Source organism: Perognathus longimembris, chromosome 20 (assembly GCF_023159225.1).
Source record: "Perognathus longimembris pacificus isolate PPM17 chromosome 20, ASM2315922v1, whole genome shotgun sequence".
Lineage (NCBI taxonomy): Eukaryota > Metazoa > Chordata > Mammalia > Rodentia > Heteromyidae > Perognathus > Perognathus longimembris.
Window position 1 is genome coordinate 44,523,837 of NC_063180.1, and position 20,106 is coordinate 44,543,942.

At 61.6% G+C, this 20,106-nt stretch overlaps 1 protein-coding gene across 1 annotated transcript; it reads right to left on the reverse strand.

Moving 5' to 3' along the window:
• Nucleotides 1-194: 194 nt before the first annotated feature.
• On the reverse strand, nucleotides 195-18,200 carry Scamp2 (secretory carrier membrane protein 2). Its single transcript, XM_048369498.1, is given in 10 exon segments — nucleotides 195-1,396; nucleotides 1,483-1,603; nucleotides 2,780-2,881; nucleotides 4,188-4,356; nucleotides 5,026-5,116; nucleotides 5,118-5,155; nucleotides 6,281-6,398; nucleotides 8,384-8,491; nucleotides 8,630-8,698; nucleotides 18,019-18,200. Coding segments are annotated over 10 exon segments (1,008 nt in total). The 5' UTR covers nucleotides 18,076-18,200; the 3' UTR covers nucleotides 195-1,261.
• Between the last annotated feature and the right edge of the window lie 1,906 nt (nucleotides 18,201-20,106).

Here is a 20,106-nt window from a genome sequence, read left to right on the forward strand (position 1 = left end):
CCGCCCCCCGCGCAGGACCGCTAGGGGCCCCAGGGTCCCCCACCTGAGATGAGGGTGCTGGTGCAGGGGTCTGGGTGCAGCCCCAGGCCCCCGGGGGCTGGGGTGGCCTGGACCACGGAGAGGGCCTGGCTGTCCCCCCCCGCCCCCCTCCCCCCCCCCCCGTCGGCGCAGCCTCACCAGGCAGCAGGCCGGGGCTCTCTGAAAATGTCTTTTTATTTAAGCACAAAAAATGGAGTCTGAACATATACATTTGTACACGGAGGACGAGCGGCCCGCCCGCTTACAGAGCCCTGGCGCTGTCCTTCCGGGGGCCGCCGGCCACGGCGGGCGCAGGCTCCGGCGGGCCCCGCGGGGCAGGGCGCAGGCTTCCCGGGGGCTTCCCGGGCCCTCGAGGGAGGAGAAGGGCGCCGAGCCTCCACTGGGACGCGGGAGCCCTCCCGGAGAGGTGGCGGGCAGTCCTGCCTGCAGGACCCGGCTCTGGGGGACCCCCGCCCTCCCTGGGAGCCACCCAGGCTGGGTACTGCTGAGGGCGAGGCCGGGGGTCGGGCTAAGGCACGGGCGGGGCGGCGGGCCGGGGCACAGGAGCGCGGGGAGGGAGTGGGGCGCAGAGCCGGGCAGGTCGCACCTGGAAGCGGGACTTCCCCAACCCCGCCATAGGCTGTAAACCACCGCGGGCCCCTCCCCGCCCCCGGCGCCCCCAGCCCGCCGTACATTCACAAAGTCTGGGGGGCTCGGGGGCACCAGCGCGCCCACACGGGGCTGCACGGGGCCGGCGGGCAGCTGGGGCGTCCATGGAGGAGGACGCAGGGGGAGTCGGGGCCGCCGGTCCGGAGGCCCTGGAGCCCAGCGCGCAGTGACCCGGGGAAGGCGCGCGGCCCGCGCGCCCACACTGCAGCCTCCTCCCCCACCCACCGGGGAGACCCCGCCCGAGCAGGCGCAGGCCCCGGGCTCCACGCATGGAGTGGAATGGAAGCCGCAGCGCGGCCTTCCTAGAGGAGGGGGCCTGGCCGGGCAGGGGTCTCCCGTGAGCGCGCGTGTGTGCGCACGCGCGTGTGTGCACGCAAGTGTGTCCTCCGGTGTGTTGCAGGAGGAAAGACAGCTTCCAGACAAACACCCTACCGACCACTCCCAGAGAAGGAAAGACAGCGTTGTTATTTTTGCTTTTCTCTTGTGTAAAAAAGAAAAATAAAATAAAATCCCTGTCCCTGGCCCGTCCCGGGGTGGAGGCGGCTCGGAGGCCCGCGGGCGCGGCGCGGGCGGCCTAGTTGCCCTGGAAGGCCCCCTGGGCGGCGGAGGCGGCGGCGCTGCGGAAGGTGCGGTTGCTGAAGATGCCCTGGGAGAACTCCTCCTGCGCCTGCTGGAAGCTGGCCCCCGTGCGCCGGTAGAAGGAGTGCACCTGGGTGGAGGCTGGGGTGAGGCCCGCCCGCCGCCCGCCCGCCGCCCGCCCGCCGGGGCACCCGCGCCCGAGGCCCGTCCACCTACCCGCTGCAGGAGGAAGAGTGAGAGGCCGGCGCAGAGGGTGAAGAAGCCGGCCACCACCATCATGATGATGGACACAGCCAGGGGTCCTTGGTGGATGGAAGACAGCGCGGCGAGCCAACCACTAGAGGGGAGAGGGAGGTGGGAGGAGTCAACCCTGGCCCCGCCCACCACTGGACAGGGGCGCGGCGAGCCAACCACTAGAGGGAAGCAGGGCGGTGGGAGGAGTCAACCCTGGTCCCGCCCACCACTGGACGGTGAGGAGAGCCAACCACTAGAGGGAAGCAGGGCAGTGGGAGGAGTCAACCCTGGTCCCGCCATCACGGAGTCAACCCTGGTCCCGCCCACCAATGGATGCGGCTGCGCTGGAAGTCTGGGAGGCCCAGCCCCACCGTCCTGTCCCCTCGGCTCCTCCCACCAGGACTTCCGGAACTGACTGTCTTTCCTGGATCGCGTCACGCTGAGCCCCAGTATCCTCACCAATACAAGGACATTCCATGCCTTTTCTTTTTCTGTGCCAGTCCTGGGGCTTGAACTCGGGGCCTGGGCACTGTCCCTGAGCTTCTTTTGCTCGAGGCTAGCCTCCACCACTAAGCCACAACCCAGCCCTCCTCACACTTCTTGATTTCAAAGCTCACTACAGGGCCAGGAGCTTGGCCTAATGGTAGAGTGCTTGCCTAGCATGCATGAAGGCCTGGGTTCGATTCCTTGGTACCACATACCGAGGCTAGTGCTGTGGCTCACGTGGTAGCGCACTAGCCTTGAGCAAAATGTTCAAGGATAGTGCCCAGGCCCTGAGTTCAAGCCCCAGGACTGGCAAAAAAACAACCCACAACAAAGCAAAAGTTTCTTCCACCAGGAAGGTGCCTGTGGGTCACGCCTGTAGCCCCTGCCCCTCAGGAAGCTGAGATCTAAGGACCAAGGTTGAGAGCCAGCTCAGACAGGAAAGCCTATGACACTCTATCTCCAATTAGCCAGCAATTAACAAGAGCACTAGCCTTGAGCTGAAGAGCTCAGAGACAGCACCCAGGTCCCGCGTTCAAGCCCCATCATGACCGACCAAAAAAAAGGAAGTAGAAAGGGGCACTTTACAGCTCAGTATTACAGGACTCACCTACCTAGCGTGTGTATAGGCCCCGGGTTCCATCCCCAACAGGACAGAAATAAAAAGAAGAAAACACTGGGGAGAGGGGCCTAAGATGGACTGCAGCATTTCCCCTTTCGTAGCAAAAAGTGGGGTCACCTGTGGGGCCTCTACAGCATCCGAAACTAATTCCCTCTGTGACGCCCCAAGTCTCACCTGGTCCCCAGGTTAGGCAAGCCAATCAGCTGGATGAAGTAGATCCCAATTTGACAAAAAAACACGAAGAAGAACACGAAGAAGCTGAAAGAGTTGTCGGACCTGCAGGGGGAGAGAGAGGGAAACAGGAAGTCAGGAGGGCTGGGCTGGGCTGCCGTGGAAAGGGGCTGGGCGCTGGTGACCACACCGTCAGCCCAGCTATGGGGAGGGGGCTGAGCTCTGAGGCCCACAGGCGCATCACAGTCAGTCTGGGCAGGGAAAGTTGGTGGACTCTCTTCTCCAAAGAACCACCAAAAACCAAAGTGGAGTTGTAGCTCAGAAAGCTCAGGGACGGCGCCCGGACCCTGAATGTAAGCCCCAGGACTGGGGAGAAAAAGTGCACAACATGAAGAGCCCAACGCCATGTCCTGCAGTACCAGCAGGACAAGCAAGCCAAGGCCAGAGGCACACTCTAATAAAAGCACCGCACACCAAGGGCTGGAGGTGTACGCAAGGCCCTCAGTTTGATCCCCAGACCCGAACGGTCCTGCAGTTGAGAAGCGCGGGGGGCCGGGAGCCGGTGGCTCACGCCTGTCATCCTGGCTACTCAGGAGGCTGAGACCTGAAGACTGAGGGTCAAAGCCAGCCCAGAGAAGAGAGCACGAGTCCATCACTGCCAACCAGCCAGCAAAAAGCCAGAGGTGGAGGTGCCATCACTCAGGAGGCAGAACACCAGCCTCGCGTGAGGAAGCTACGCGAGGAGCACAGGAAGCGGAGTGCGGCCCCGGCCCCAGCACACGAAGAAGAAGAAGCAGCAGCAGCAACTGTGAGTGCCAACACCGAGTGAACCCCTCGAGGGCTGAGCGGTGCGGGGGGCCCCTCCCCCCCGTGTGTCCCCGAGGACTGGGGCATGGTGGGGGCTCAGGACCCCCGGGCCCGCCCCTCCCAGGCCCGCGGGGACCCAGCTCTCCCCAGGGGCACGGGGCGGCACAGTCCTAGGCTCGCAGGGTCTAGTCCAGGCACGGGCCCTCGGGTGCTCGCCTAGCCCTGGAAAGACACTGACCCAGGGCCCTGGAGAGGAGGGCCTGGGCCTTGAACTCGGGGCCTGGGTGCTGTCCCTGGCTTCTTTGTGCTTGAGGCTGGCGCTCTGCCACTTGAGCCACAGCGCCAAATTTCAGATCTTTGCAGGTTCACTGGGATGAAGAGTCACATGGACCTTGCTGCCCAGGCTGGCTTTGAACCTCGATCCTCAGACCTCAGGCTCCTGGGTAGCTACGGGCTCTGGAGAGGAGCTCTCTCTTTTCAGTGACTATCCGTGAGCCAGACCAAATTCCCGGAGCAGGCCTCGATGCGCCCGAGGGAAGTGCTCCCGGGCCCTCTGCGCCGAGCCCAGCCCTGCCCGCACCCCGGCACACCCCCCCCCACTCACCTAAAAGCCTTGTAGATGGGGCGGTACCAACAGAGGAAGGCACAGGGCGTGAAGATCAGAAACCACAGGATGGAGAGCCCGAAGGCCGTGCCCCCGCCGCCGTTGGACATGTCGCTGGTGAACCAGGCCAGGCACGCAAGCAGGTTCAGAAACAGAGTCAGTGAGTGCACTGCAGGGGGGTGGGGGGGGGAGGCGGGCTTAAGCCAGTGTGGAGGGAGGGCTCCCCCTCCCCACTCCGGCCACCCCCAGGGACAGGAAGTGAGGTCCATGCTGGGGGACACAGCAGGGCGGCTTCTGGTCCTCAGTCCTGGCTGCCCAGGACCCCACCACCCCAAGGGGCCCCAGGCTGCCCTGTCTCCAGGGGCAGGTGGGGGGCAGTGGGGACCAGGGCTGGTCCCCGGGGAAATGAACTAGCGCCCCTCCTCATCCCCGGGAGTCTGGAGGCTTTTCACTCCTGCCCGACGTCTGTCTTTGGGGCCGGTGCTGGGAGTTGAACTCAGGCACGAGGCGGATCTCTGCCCTTTGCGGCTCAAGGCTAGCACTCTACTGCTTTGAGCCACAGCTCCAATTCCAGCATTTTTGGTGGTGAGCTGGAGACAAAGAGTCCCACGGGTTTTCCCGCTTGGGTGACTGGCTTTGAACCGTGATCCTCAGATCTCAGTGGGGAGACGCAGGCCATTTGGCGCAAGGAACTTTCCAGGGACTTGAAGTCTCCCTGCATAGCTGGGATGACAGGCCTGCTTGAGGTGGCTCCCAGACGGGGAGCGGCCTGGGGGGGGTCCTGGGAGGGGACCGCAGAAGCCCTCCGCGGCAGGGGCGCGGGTGGAGGGGGACTCACGCATCCAGAGGTAGTAGAGCATCTTGCAGATGCGCTGGTAGTCGGCGGGGATCTCGGTGGAGAAGTCCTGGTGGAAGCAAGGCTTGACGGGGGCACCATGACGGCAGCGGCGGCCAGTTGTTCTCCCTGACTGCAGGACACGGGAAGGGGGGGTCCGGCCTCAGGACACGGGAAGGGGGGAGGGTCCGGCCTCAGGACACGGGAAGGGGGGAGGGTCCGGCCTCAGGACATGGGAAGGGGGGGGTCCGGCCTCAGGACATGGGAAGGGGGGAGGGTCCGGCCTCAGGACACAGGAAGGGGGGAGGGTCCGGCCTCAGGCACGGGAAGGGGGGGGGTCCGGCCTCAGGACACGGGAAGGGGGGAGGGTCCGGCCTCAGGACACGGGAAGGGGGGAGGGTCCGGCCTCAGGACACGGGGAAGGGGGGAGGGTCCGGCCTCAGGACACGGGAAGGAGGGGGGGTCCGGCCTCAGGACACGGGAAGGGGGGAGGGTCTGGCCTCAGGACACGGGAAGGGGGGAGGGTCCGGCCTCAGGACACGGGAAGGGGGGAGGGTCTGGCCTCAGGACACGGGAAGGGGGAGGGTCAGGCCTCAGGCGCAGCAGCAAGCAAGTAGGCGCTGGTGGCTGACGCCTTTCAGCCGAGCCAGGCAGGAGGCTGAGCTCTGAGGATGGCGGGGACGCGAGCTCGGGGGCAGACAACTTGGAAAGGCCCTCTCTCTCCCATTGCAGTTAACAAGCAAGAAGCTGGGAGTGCAGGCGTGGTCAGGTGGCAGGGCCGCCCTTCGGTGGAAAAGCCAAGGGCAGGAGCCCCAGGACGGGCGTGGACACACGGAGCAAAGGACTGCAGAGCTGGGGGGGAGTGCCGAGATCTTCTACATCGGCTAGGGTTGCATGGCAGGTATCTTGACTCCCCCCCCCCCATCCTGAAGCTTGAACTCAGGGCCTGGGCGCTGTCCCTGAGCTTTTGTGCTCAAGGCTGGTGCTCTACCACTTGAGCCACAGCGCCACTGCTGGCGTTTTGGTGGCTCCTTGGAGATCAGAGTCTCCTGGACTTTCCTGCCCAGGCTGGCTTTGAACCTCGATCCTCAGATCTCAGCCTCCTGAGCTCCTGGGATTAAGGCATGAGCCCCCAGTGCCCAGTGTGTCTTGACTTTTCCCCCAGCTCTCCGAGGACTGACGAGCTCTGAGAACATCAAGAGCTCTGGCAGCGCTGCAGGTGCCGGGCGGGGGGCGCGGCCGCTCCGCCTCCCCTTACCGTGCAGGTTGGCCGCGGTGTTCTGCAGCTCCCGCTCCTTGCGCTCGAGCTCGGCGGCTTTCCTGTCCAGCTCTTCCTGCTGCCGGAGCAGGCCTGCCTGGGCTGCAGCCACCACAGCCTGGAGAGAAGGGGCCAGAGGCAGCGGACACCAGGACAGAAGGACAGTGTCACCCTCGGCGGGGGGGAGCCCAAGACAGTGCCCACCCAGCGTGCCTGAGGGACTAAGGAGCTCCACAGCCATGTGCCAAGGGGCCCCATCTCCCTGCACCCCACACCAGCTCTGCCGGGCCACCTCAGGGCTCTCCTGTCCCTCAGTCCTGAAATGTCCCCTTGACCCTAGCTGGAATCAGGTCAGGGTCACCTACAGAGACTTCCGAAGGTAAGGGAAAGGGGGAAAGACCCAGGCTGAGGTCAGAACCCAGAGATCCAGACCCCTGTGCAGGGCCTGGGGCGGGGGGACAGAGCAGGGAGAGCGAGAAGCTGGCAGTGAGGCACACGCGCAGGGCAGGCCGGGCAGGCCGTGTGCGTGGAGGGCCATGGGGGAGGGGGGGACAGCGAGAAGCTGGCAGCGGGGCACACGCGCAGGGCAGGCCGTGTGCGTGGAGGGCCATGGGGGAGGGGGGGACAGCGAGAAGCTGGCAGCGGGGCACACGCGCAGGGCAGGCCGTGTGCACCGGAGCCAGGGGTCTGCTGGCTCTGCAGCCGCCTGCCGAGACCCATGGGAACCTCTCAGGATCGGTCGCCATCTGCGAGCAGCCCTGCTCTGCCTGGCTTCCGCGCGTGCGGAGGCCGAGCCCCGTCTCCTGGGCCTGGGCTCTGCTCCCGATGGCCACCCCAATTCCTGCCAGCTTCCGCCCGGGGAGCAGACAGCGCAGACCGGGGCTCCCGGGCTCTCAAAGCCACGGGCGTCCCTCGCGCGGGAGGCGGCGAGGTCGGGAGAGGCGGGCACGCAGTCCCTCGGGGAGGGAGGGTGTCGAGCCCCGCCTCCCCGCGTCGGGCCTCCGGGGGCGCAGGGCCGGGTGCCTGCAGACCCCCCTGGGCTGCACCCCGCGGGCCCCTAGGCTGGGCCTACCTTGGGCAGCTTTCGCAGGTAGCTGTCTCTGAGGATATTATCTCCTCCTAGCAGCATCTGCCTCTCTGAGAGCTCGCCCGCCGCCAGCAGTCGGGCGGGCAGGAACTTGCTGGCCTGCCTAAGCTGCAACACACAACTCCACTGGGGGCCGCGCTCGGGCGGCGGGGGCCCAGAGGAGGGCGGGGAGGGGCACGGGGGGGCGGGCACAGAGCGACCGGGCCGCGAGGGAGGGGGGGAAGCACGCGGGAACACCGGGCGGGGGACCGGCTCCGTGACAGTCTGTGCCTGGCACGCGCTGGGTGAGCCCCAGCCACGCGCGCACACACGCGCATGCGCAGGCCCACAGCCTCCGCACCTACGCATGCGCAGCCGCACAGCCTCCGCACCCACGCACGCGCATGTGCAGCCTTACAGCCTCCGCACCCATGCATATGCATGCGCATGCGCAGCCACACAGCCTCCACACACACGAAGCCAGTCTCCTCCGCACCTATGCACGCGCATGCACAGCCACACAGCTTCACAGCCCCCGCACCGACGCACGCGCAGCCTCATAGCCTCCGCACCCACGCACGCACATGCGCAGCCACACAGCCTCCGCACCCAGGCACGCGCATGCACAGCCTCCGCACCCAGGCACGCGCATGCACAGCCTCCGCACCCACACACGCGCAGCCACGCAGCCTCCGCACTCACGCACGCGCATGCGCAGCCACACAGCCTCTGCACCCATGCACGCGCATGCGCAGCCTGCCTCCGTACCCACGCAGCCCCCTTCGCGCATGCGCATACCGATCCCGAGCCCAGGGAAGAGCGGAGCGGAGCGGAGGAGCGGAGCAGAGCAGAGCCCGCGAGGCCGCAGGTGCGGGGAGCGGGCGCCGGGGAGCGGGCGCCAGGCAGCGGGCATCGTGGGGCGGGGTGGCGGCGCGCGGCAGGCGGGCGGCCTCTCGGCCAGCTTGCGGGTGACCAGGCCTAAGGGGCCGAGCCGCAGGGCGCTCTCCGGCCCGCAGCCCGGGTGTCCCCCGCCATACCTGGGGGTGCGGCTCCGCGGGCTCCACCGAGGGCTGGAGGACGGCGGGCTGCGAGGGCCCCGCGGGCCCGGGGCGCGGCGCGGCGGGCACGGTGGTGGCCGCATTTGCCTGTGGGGCGGGGCGGGGGGCGTGAGGGGCGCGGCCGGGCGCCCCAGGCCAGGGGCTTCCCGGGCAGCTCCCGGCCGGGCCGCAGCCCTAACCCAGACCCCCAGACCCCCGAGGGCACCGCCAGCGCGCGTCACCCACCTCCGAGAAAGGGTTGAATTCAGCCAGGCCACCCTGGGGGGCGCTGGTCAGCTGGGTCACCGACGGATCCTGAGCGGGAGAGGAAGCAGCATTAGAGACTGACTGCAGGGGCTGGGACGCGGGCCGAGCGGTGCAGCGCTCGCCTCGCACGCACCAAGCCCTGGGTTCGACTCCTCGGCACCACATAGGCAGCCAAAGCCGGAAGGGGTGCTGTGGCTCAAGTGGCAGAGTGCTGGCCTTGAGCAAAAAGAAGCCAGGGACAGTGCTCAGGCCCTGAGTTCGAGGCCCAGGACTGGAAAAGAAAAGAAAGAAACAGGGGAGAGAGAACCCTGGGCAGTGGCCAGCAGGACCCCGAGTCGCAGGGCTGCAGCCCGGAGCACAACTTGAATGGCTTCTCCCTGAACATGGAAAGCAGGCTGCCACCAAGGGCCCCAGCACCCTGCACTCACAGGGGTGTGTACATGTATGTACCCCGGTATCAGCCCCCCCCCCCCCCCCGTGTGTGGACTGGGTCTCACTAGGTATGTAGCCCAGGTTGGTCTCAAACTGACAGTCGTGCCTTTACCCCCACAGCCAGAGGGACTGGCCCGAGCTGATTGCAGGAAATAGTGGTGCGGTCTCCCCCCCCTCTTTCTTTTTCCCCCTCCTTCCTTTCTTTTCTCTCTCCTTCCTTTTTTATCTCTTCACTTCCTGCTTCCTTTCTTCTCCTTCCCCACCCCCCTTTCTGCCCTGAGGCTTGAACTCAGGGCCTGGGCACTTTATGGTCAAGGCAAATGCTCTACTGTTTGAGCCATAGCTTCACTTCTGGTTTTCTGGTGGTTATTTGGAGATAAGGGTCTCATGGGCTTTCCTGCCCCGGCTGGCTTTGAACCCAATCCTCAGATCTCAGCCTCCCGAGTTGTTAGGTTATGGGCATGGACCATTAGCAATCTGGCTTTTATTTTTCTTTATTTGTAGTCCTAGGGATTGAACTCAGAGCCTCATAATTGCCAGGCAGGCACTTTACCTCTTGAGCTACATCCTCAGCCCTCTTTGCTTTAATTTTTTTTGGTCAGTAATGGGGCTTGAACTCGTGGCCTGGGTGCTGTCCGTGAGCGCCTTTGCTCAAGGCTGGCGCTCTACCACTTGGAGCCACAGCTTCTTGCTTTATTTTTCACATTGAGTCTTTTAACTTTTCTTTGCCTGAGCTGGCTTCAAACCACTACTCTCCTCTCTGCCTTCCTAATAGCTGAGATTACAAGCTTGAGTCACTGTGCCCGACCTTAACTAGCAGTCTCCTCCCAGAGTCACGTGGCTCCCAGCGAGGAAGACCTGGGCTCCAGATCTAGTGTTCTCCTTTGAGTCAGCACACGCTCACCTGGAGTCGGGCGGGGGTGCTTGTCACTGAAGCCACACCCAGTAGTCCGAGTCACCATGGGACAGAGGACTAGAGGGACAACTGAGGATCTGTTTCGGTGCTGGCACAGATACGTACCTAGCCAAGGTGCCCATTGGCAAGGAAGCCCAAGGCTCATGTGAGATGCCCTTTCCAGTCGGGGGGGGGGGGGGGAACCACCCCATACCCACAGATGGTCTTTCAAGCAAAAGCTGCCAGCACCAGCCCCCCTTCTCCTCACCGCCGCCGCCGACTGCTCTGAAGTGGGTCAAGGAGTTAGGAAGGACGGTGGAGACTGAATTTCACCCCCTAAGAGTAACCTGAGCCCCAGCCACTCAGCCTGGTCACGCCCATGGCCGAGTGAACAGCCTGGAAGGAACTCTGAACACAGTGGCTGTCGCTCAGCTGCAGGGCGCGGCCCAGGCCACGCTGCCGGCCACGGTCGCTCACTGCCCCGGCTTCTCCGGCCAGCAAGCTCCCAGTGCGAGACTGAGTTCCGCTTCCTGTCACACAAGAAATACCCACAGCTGGACCCCACTGTCCAAAAACAAATGTACTCTTTACCTGATTTAGGTAACTGGAACGTGTGTATATTCCTTTTTTTTTTTTGCCAGTCCTGGGCCTTGGACTCAGGGCCTGAGCGCCATCCCTGAGCTTCTTGGTGTTCAAGGCTAGCACTCTACCACTTGAGCCACAGCGCCACTTTCAGTTTTTGGGGTTTCATGCATACAAGGGAAGCACTGTACCACTAAGCCACATTCCCAGACCTAGAATACCTTTATAATAACAATGAAAAAAATTAAAAGAAATACCCCATAAGACACACGTCCAGTGGCTTAAGCCTGTAATCCCAGCTACTCAGGAAGCTGAGAGTTGAGGATCCAAGTTCAAAGCCAGCTCAGTCAGGAAAGTCCATGCCATTCTTATCTCCAGTTAACCACCAGAAAACTGGAATTGGTGCTGTGGCTCAAGTGGTAGAGCGCCGGCCTTGAGCTGAAGAGCTCAGGGGCAGCACCCAGGTCCTGTGTTCAAGCCCCAGTATCAGCACAAAAACAGACACTTCATGAGCGTTTCTCTGTGGGAGGCAGAGTCAGCGTGAAGCCCCGTTTGCTGGGGACCAGGCCGAGTGTGACAGGCCGTGAAAAGCTCTCCCCTGAGGCCGTCAGGGCCCTGGCACACCCGCCACCGTGACCTTGAAGCTCCCTGACCTGGAAGGCGGGAATCCGTCCGCAGGAAACGTGACACACCGAGAGCGACCGTCCCCGGGGGTCCATCGGGGCGCCAAGGCAGGCTTCTGCGCATGTCCCCGGGGAGGGCGCAGACCCGCCGGGCCCAGCTGCCAGGCGGCAGGCGGGCAGGACGCTCTGTTATGTAAGTGCCACATTAGTGTTGTCAAAAGGAATCACAGGAACACAGTCAGGCAGGAAAACACATCACCGCAACAATGGTCACCGCAGGCCGCGTCCGGGCCGTCCTCCCCAGCTCCACGCTTTCTAGCAGCCCATTGGTATTTTTGCTTTTTTTTTGGGGGGGGGCAGTAATGGGGTTTGTGCTTAGGGCCGTGCTTGCTAGGAAGGCATCCTGTGAACCCCTAGATCTCTTTTTACTTTAAAAACACAGTCACGGGCTGGGAATGTGGCTTAGTGGTACAGCGCTCGCCTAGCGTGCACTGGGTTCGATTCCCCAGCACCGCATACACAGAAAAGGCCAGAAGTGGCGCTGCGGCTCAAGTGGCAGAGTGCTAGCCTTGAGCAAAAAGAAGCCAGGGACAGTGCTCAGGCCCTGAGTTCAAGCCCCAGGACTGGGGGAAAAAACTCACTTGCCAGGTGCCACTGGCTGACACCCATAATCCTAGCTACTCAGGAAGCTGAGCTCTGAAGACCATCGTTCAAAGCCGGCCCAGGCAAGAAAGTCTTAGAGACTATCATCTCTAGGGAACCACAAAAGGCCAGACGTGGTGCTGAGGCTCAAGTGGCAGTCTTAGCTTTGAGCACAGAGTATCAGGGACAGCACCCAGGCCTCGAGTTCAAGCCCCGGGACCTGCACAAAACAAACATGCAAACACATGCACACACAACCACTAAGGCTGGAAGGGAGAGTGATGGATGGAGTGAAACTGATCCGAATACGGTGTAAATGTGTTAAAAGGTAATAATGAGGGCTGGGAAGGTGGCTTACTGGTAAAATGCTTGCCTTGCATGCATGAAGCCCTGGGTTCGATTCCTTAGTAGCACATACACAGAAAAGCCAGAAGAGGTGTTGTAGCTCAAGTGGTAGAGTGCTAACCTTGAGCTCTGAAGCCCAGGTACAGTGCCCAAGACCTGAGTTCAAAGGACTAGCAAAAAGAAAAAAAAGGAATACTGGGATCCTCTCTGTTCAAAACACAGCCACTGAGATTTGTGTAAAGAGCTTCAGGTGGGAGCACACATGGCTCGAGCCTGTCATCCCACCTCCAGGAGGCTGAGTTCTGAGGACTGCAGTTCAAAGCCAGCCGGGGCAGAGAAGTCTGAAAGACTCTCCAATGAACCAGCGAAATGCCAGACTGAAGGAGTGGCTCAGGTGGTAGAGCACCAGCCTTGAGTGCAGAAGGTTAAGGGAGAGCATGTGGACCTGAGTTCAAGCCCCAGTACTCAGTACTGGCATTTTAAATTTACAAAAAGCGGGGGGGGGGGGGGGTGTTCCAGAATGGGGAACAGTTCGGGCTGAGTGAGCTGGGGTGAGCTGGGTGTGCACCCTGACTCCAGGAGTGGGGGCAGTGGGGAGCAATGGACGGGGAGGGAGGGGAAGGGGTGATCAGGAATGGAGGGGAAGGAAAGAGGCCGGGGCGGGTGACGGGTGACGGGTTGAGGGCACCTCTGCCAGGCTGGTGGAACAGGTTTTGCAGGCTGGGTGTGGAGGGCGGGGAGGAGGGAGGTGGTGGCGTGGGGGGGCTGGGACCTGGGACAGTGTCCTCACTGATGGACCATGGGGATGGGGTCATGTGGACACAGGCTGAGCCGGCCACGGCATCAGCCGGAACAAGCGAGCTGGGCCTCAGCCCTGGGGTCTCCGGGGCCTTAGAGCAGCCCAGGCTGCACACATGACCAAATAGGGGTTTGGTTTGTTGCCAGTCCTGGGCTTAAACTCAGGGCCTGAGCGCTGTCCCTGGCTTCTACTGCTCAAGGCTAACACTCTGCCACCTGAGCCACAGCGCCACTTCAGCTCTTTCCATATATGTGGTGCTGAGGACTCGAACCCAGGGCCTCATGTATACAAGGCAAGCACTCTTGCCACTAGGCCACCTTCCCAGCCCATAGTCTCACTTTTTTCCCAGGCCACCTTGGACCCGTGATGCCATTTATGCTTCCCGCCTTAGGAGGGGATGACCAGCGTGCATTATCACACTCAGACTTTTCTGCTGAGATGGGGTCTCACCAAGCTTCTGCCCAGACTGGAGGCCAATCCCCATCTCTACCCTTGAGTCGCTAGGATCACAGGCACGAGCCACGGGCAGCTGACAAAATCTCTCTCTTCCTCTCTCCCTCTCTCTCTCTCCTCTCTCTCTCTCTCTCTCTCTCTCTCTCTCTCTCTCTCTCTCTCTCTCTCTCTGCCCCGCACTTACTAGCCAGCACACCCTGGATTGGGCCATGGTCTCCTAATGTTTTATTTTTCAGACAAGGTCTCCAGTTTTTGGAGGGCCGGCCGGTGTGGTGCGATCACAGGGCTGCACCGCCATGCCTGGCCGGGTCCAAGCTGGCCTCTAGCCTCGCTGCTCCTCGCACTTTGCCTCCTGACCGCAGCCATGTGCCCCCCCCATTAAGATCGCCGTGCGTTTCTGAAGACAAATGCTCCTGTCCGTGGGGGTTCCCCAGGAGGCCCTCGGGAGGGGCCGTTCGCGTCCACACCCACGCCACGCGGGGCCTCGGCTGCCTTCGCAGAGGTTTGAGGCACAGCACTGAGACTGGCAAGCGCAAGGAGGCAATGTGTGAGCCACTGGCGCTGAAGGAACTCTGTCACCCCGACCTCCTTCACCCCCCTCCCAAGATCCTGATCATGTACGAAGCAGCGCTGGCGTGCGCCTGGGGGGTCTGACTTCCAGTGGACTGCCAAGACTCGAACCCGCGCAACGCCTCCTTCAGCTTTCCCCGCACCACCACCTGACAAGCAGACACCGGGATGGGGTCCCAGGCAGGGCGGCTCGAGCCGCAGCCCAGGGCCCAGGGGCTAGAATTAGCAGAGGCGCTGGGGTGCTGGGCGGGGCGGGGGAGGGGAGCCGTGCTTGGCCTGCCCGTCCAGCTTCCTCCTCGAGCTCCAGGACTTCACTTTCCACTCCCAGCTCTTCCTGGGCAGGAAGTCCTCCAACAGTCCAGCCCCCTGCGGGGCGGGGACAGAGACGACTCCCAGCCTACTGGCAGTCAGGAGATCCGAGGCCCATCCCAGGCTTAAGGGAGTTTGAGAGGTGTCGGGCTTCTGAGGGCTTTTAATAAGTAACAAGTTGGGGGGGGGGGGGTCAGGGGAGGGCTTGAACTTCTCCGCCCCCCAACCCTTAAGTCTTTCACTCAAGGCTAGCCCTCCACCACTTGAGCCACAGCTCCGGTTCCAGTTTTTGCTGGTTAATTGGAGATAAGGGTCTCAGGGACTTTCCTGCCAGGAGCTGGCTTTGAACTGTGGTCCTCAGATCACTTAGCAAGTGTGGGCTCCCATTTCAAACACACTGCCTGCCCCCAGAATCAACAGCAGAGGGGCGCGTGGCTCCACCGTGGAGCAAATGCTTAGCAGGCTCGAATCTCAGGGTTCAATCCTCAGCACCAAAATGAATTCCCAAAAACAATGAGCACTGCTCTACCCGTGGGGGCGGGGAGGGTCGGTGGAATGGGGGGGTTCATGGCGGTGTGCTGGGCACCGGTGTCTCAGGTCCCTTGTCCCAGCTACTCAGGAGGCTGAGGTCTGAGGAACGCAGTTCGAAGCCAGCCTGGGCAGAAAAACTTGTGAGACTCTTACCTCCAATTAACCACCGGGAAAGCCAGAAGTGGGTGTGTGGCTTATGCAGTAAAGCACCCCGAGTTCAAGCCTCAGCACCCCTCCACCTTTCAAACAGCAGGGGCTCGGGCCTGAGCCCCAGGCTTGGCCCCTTCCGGCTGCAAAAGCTGACAAGCGGCTGACGGGCGCGCCCCACCCACTGGAGAGCTGGGAGTCGATTTCTAAGAAAGCTCTCGGTTCCTACCATCAAACCACAGGCTCTGAATGCTAAGGTTATTTTTGCAATCCAGCATTATATGGTGTGACAAAAAAAAAACACCCCACCGTCGGCTCTGGAGCCTGATGAGGTGCGACGTTTGCGTCTGCCACTTCCCACCTGCTCCTTCCGGATCTCTGTGCCAACGCCCTGAGTCCAGAAAGCTGGGTCCCACCCAGTCACCCCAGGGCTGCTCAGAAGGAGCTGCTCCCCCACTGTGCGGGCCAACAGGGAAAACTGAATTCAAGCAGGGCTCCCGCCGCTCCGGGGGCTGAGACTTGAGGATCGAAGTCCGAGGCCAGCCAGAGCAGGAAAGTCCGGGAGGACTCTTATCTCCAGTTACCAGCAAAGGCTGGGAGTGAAGATGTGGCTCAAGCAGTAGAGCATTCACCTTGAGCGGAAAAGCTAAGGGACAGCCCTGAGTTCAAGTCTCAGTGCATGCAATGTAAAACAATCAACTTAGCTTTTTAAAACAAGAACAGAAGGGACACTGAGCCCAGCACAGGATGAGGGGTGCAGTACTGCAGCGGGCCAGCCCTCGGCCGCCACCCCCACCCCCCACCAGCTGCTTCCTGTCCTGCCATACCCTGCGGCCACGCAGAAGTTGCTTCTCTCCGTTTGCATAATCATTGCTGAGGCCACGGATGTGGGTGAAGACACTCACGGAGCTGTTAGTACAAGGCAGAGCAACTCTGCCCGCCGCCACCACGGACCAAAGCTCTCTAGCAGTCCTGGACAGCTGACGGCTTCTGCAGTCAGCAGAAACTATTTGATTCTGAGGGGAAAACGAGGGGGGGCAGGACGCGGCGCTCACACCTGTGATCCCAGCGACTCAGGTTTGAAGCCGGCCAGGGTAACAGTCCTGGAGACTTTTATCTGTTGACCATCAAAAAGTCAGAAGTGGCGCTGTGGCTCAAGTGGCAGGGAGCTAGCCTTGAGCCAAAAAGCTCAGGGACAGCACCCAGGCCCTGAGATCAGCAGGCCCCAGAATCAGCGCGCACACACACACACACACACACACACACACACACACACACACGACAAAATAGGGACCATCATCACACACTAAACCCCAGATCCCAGTAATTAAAGAGAGAGACAGCAGAAGACAATAATGGGACCGACGCAAATGCTCTCTCCCGACCCAGTTAACGGGGTGACTGCTCATTTGTGTTATGTAAGGCATGAGGTCCTTGCAATGGCTGTCAGAAAGCATCAAGCCCAAAAGGAATGCTCAGAATCCTCCAGCGTAGCAAGGAGCCAGCCACCACACTTTGCCTTCAGGGCTCCTACTGGCTAAGTCACCTTGAGACTAGGCAGCTTGAGGTCCCCACTCTGTGACTGTGGAAATGATTTTTGTGTGTGCACTGGTGCAAGGGCTCTGAACCCTTGTTTGGCTTTTTCTGCTCAAGGCTGGTTCTCTATCACTTGATCCACACCTCCACTTCAGGCTTTCTGCTGGCTACTTGGAGGTAAGACTCTCCGCGATTCGCCTGCCCGAGCTGCTGGCTTCAAATCTCAATCCTCAGATCTGTCTCCTGTGCAGCACGGACTACATGTGAGAACACTGGTGCCTGGCCGACTGTGGGATTCTTTAGCTGAAGTCTCCCTTCCCTCGCTCTGACCCTTGGAAGGACCCACGGTGCCAGTGAGAGGAAGGGCTCCCCTAACACTGCAGGAAACTTGGGAACGGCCAGTGACCAAACTCAAGTGTGAGTCGGATGGGTTCATGTCCCCGCTGACGACCTGACCGAGCAGAAACATCAGGGTTCACCCAGCGGCTCCCCCAGAAACGGTTCCCAGCAGGCCCCGCGCCTTACAAGACGAACCCCTCCGGGCTCTCTGCTCAAGGGGAGGAAGCTGTGGCGCTAAGTCAGAAGGCCATTTCTTGCTCGGTTGTTCCAAAGGTCAGGCGAGCTCATAGGTCAGTGCGTCTTCAAGCGCTCTTGGGTGGCTCCGGTGATCCAAGTCTCTTTCGGTGCCGCCCCTTTCGCGGCTCCTCCGCAGCTGTCGGTCCACAGGACAACCATGGCCAGGGTGTGGAGGTGTGTGTGTGTGTGTGTGTGTGTGTGTGTGTGTGTGTGCGCGCGCGCGCGTGCCAGTGCCGGGGCTTGAACTCGGGGCCTGGGCGCGGTCCCTGAGTTTCAGTGCTCGAGGCCGGCGCTCTGCAGGTGCACCTGAGCCCCACGTCCAGCTTCCCCGGAGTGGCCCCGGCGTCGGGAGTGGCGGGGCTGACGGCTGCGGGATTCTCCTCGGGTCTTCCAGCCTGGGCGGTCTGGCCGGACGGCCGCCTCCTCCCCCTACTTTCGGTGCCAGCCTCGCGGCGGGCCTGTCCTGGGCTTTCCACATTTCTCCATCCCACGAGGCGACTTCCCCGTCGTGCTTCCCGTCGGGCCGCCCCCCCCCCCCCGCCCCGCGCCCAGGTGACCCGACACAGGTGTGTCCCCACGACCGCAGGAAGGCGACCGCCACGCGGGGCTCGCTCCCCGTGCTAGAGGACCCCACGGGGGCCCGGTCGCGGCGGGCCCGGGACACGAGGGGCCCGAGCCCCCCCCCCCCCCCCCCGCCAGGCGCCGGCAGATCCCACTTCCCCCGACGCCGCGGCGCCCCGCCCCCTCGCGGAGCCACCTGCCGCTAGGCCCGCCCCCCGCGCGCTCCCATAGGCCAGCCCTCCACGGCCCGCTCTCCCATTGGGCAGAGGGCCCGTCCCTCCCGCGCCACGTCCCCCGGCCCCGGCGACCGAGGCCCGGGCGGCGGCCCTGGCCCCGGAAAGTTGTTGCGGGACGAGGGGAGTCCTACCTGGAAGGGGTTCACGTCCACCGGGTCGGCGAAGGGGTTGCTGTCGAAGGCCGACATGGCGGTCGGAGGCCACAGCGAGGGGACGTCGAGAGCGCTGCCGCCTCCGGGCACCCAGACCCAGCGGCGAGCCGTGTAAACCCTCCACTTCCGGGAGCGGGGCGGCCGTTCGGGCGCACGCGCAGTCCCCGCCCCCGGGGGCGTGGCCTGGCTGCGTCACAGAGGCCGGGCCCGCCCTTCTGCCCAGCCCTCTGCTGAGTGATGGGTGGACTCTGGGTTCCTTTCCGCTTCCTCTCCCCCACTCCCGCCCCGGGGGGTCCCAGGGGCGCAGGGGGGGGGGCGCGCAGACGGGACCCGACGCCTCCCCAGCTGCCTCTCAGCCGCCTGCCAACTCCCCAAAGTGGGACTGGGTGACCAGGCCCAGCAGAGGGCCGAGCAAAAATGCCCCACCCTGGCCGACCCCCCTCCTTCTTTCGGGGCCTGGCAGGAAAGTCTTCTTGTGCCCAGGGGTGTGTCCAGCTTGAGGGTGGAGATTTGAACCTGGACATCAGCATTTATAAGTGGAGTCCTTTATGAAGTCGGCAGTGGCTGTCCCCTCCCTACAAACTCCTGGCTTGATTTCTCTTGAGTTATTATGATTATGATTATGACACAGGAGCTCAGCCTTAGCCCCAGGCCAGCCTCAAACTCACCCTGTAGCCCAGGCTGTCATCAAACTCTTGATCCTCCTACCTCCGCCATCTTTGTGTTGAGATTACAGGTGTGCCTCGCCGTGCCCAATTCAGGTTTTGTCATTTCTGCTGTGGAATTCAGCCGCCATCATTTCTCTCTCTCTCTCTCTCTTTGTCTCTCTCTGTCTCTGTCTCTCTGTCTCTGTCTCCCTCTCTCTCTTTTGCCAGTCCTAGGGCTTGAACTCAGGGCCTGAGCACTGTCCCTGGCTTCTTTCTGCTCAAGGCTAGCACTCTGCCACCTGAGCCACAGCACCACGTCCAGCTTTTTCTATCTATGTGGTGCTGGGGAATTGAACCCAGGGCTTCATGTATACAAGGCAAGCTCTCTTGCCACTAGGCCATATTCCCAGCCCCAATTCTGGTTTCTTAGTGGTTAGTTGGAGATAAGATTATCACACTTTTCTTTTTTTTTTTGGCCAGTCCTGGGCCTTGGACTCAGGGCCTGAGCACTGTCCCTGGCTTCTGTTTTGCTCAAGGCTAGCACTCTGCCACTTGAGCCACAGCGCCACTTCTGGCCATTTTCTGTATATGTGGTGCTGGGGAATTGAACCCAGGGCCTCATGTATACGAGGCAAGCACTCTTGCCACTAGGCCATATCTCCAGCCTAGATTATCACACTTTTCTGCCCAGGCTGGCTTCAAATTGCACTACTCAGATCTCAGCCTCCGGATTAGTTAGGATTACAGATGTGAGCCACTGGCACCCAATGTTTTTGTTTTTTGAGATAAGAGTCTTGCTATGTATTCCAGACTGGTCTTGAACTCAAGGATCCTCCTGCCTTAGCCTCCCAAGTTGCTGTGACTGTAGGCCTGCGTTAGTTACCTCCAGAGTTCTGTTAGGAGGGAATAAAACTGTCATGAAACTTGCTATTTAATATCTGTTCATTGCTTTTGAGGACTAACTTCATAGGTTAGCCTCAAGTTTCTTCAGGATCTGCCTTCATCTAACCATCATCCCCGCCCCTTATGTGCCCACCCATCCTGTAGGTCAGCCTTCCTAGCAGCACAATTCCTTCCACCCTTCTAGATCCCTCCAGTCTCAGGAAGCGTGCACATGCTTTCATTTGCCACTGGCATTTCCCCATTCCTATCCCCCATCTTCAACTTACTCCTGGAATGCAAGCTCAGAAATGGCTTTCCTTGCCTCAGTACCACATAAACAAAAAGCCAGAAGTGGCGCTGTGGCTCTAGTGGTAGAGAGCCTGGAGCAAAAGAAGCTCAGGGACAGCGTCCAGGCTGTGAGTTCAAGCCCCAGGGCTGGCAAAAAAAAAAAAAATGGCTTTCCTTTGCTAGTTCAGCCCATGATCCCATCATAAATTCTCATGTCACCCTGTAATTTTCCTTCATAAAGCTTATTAAC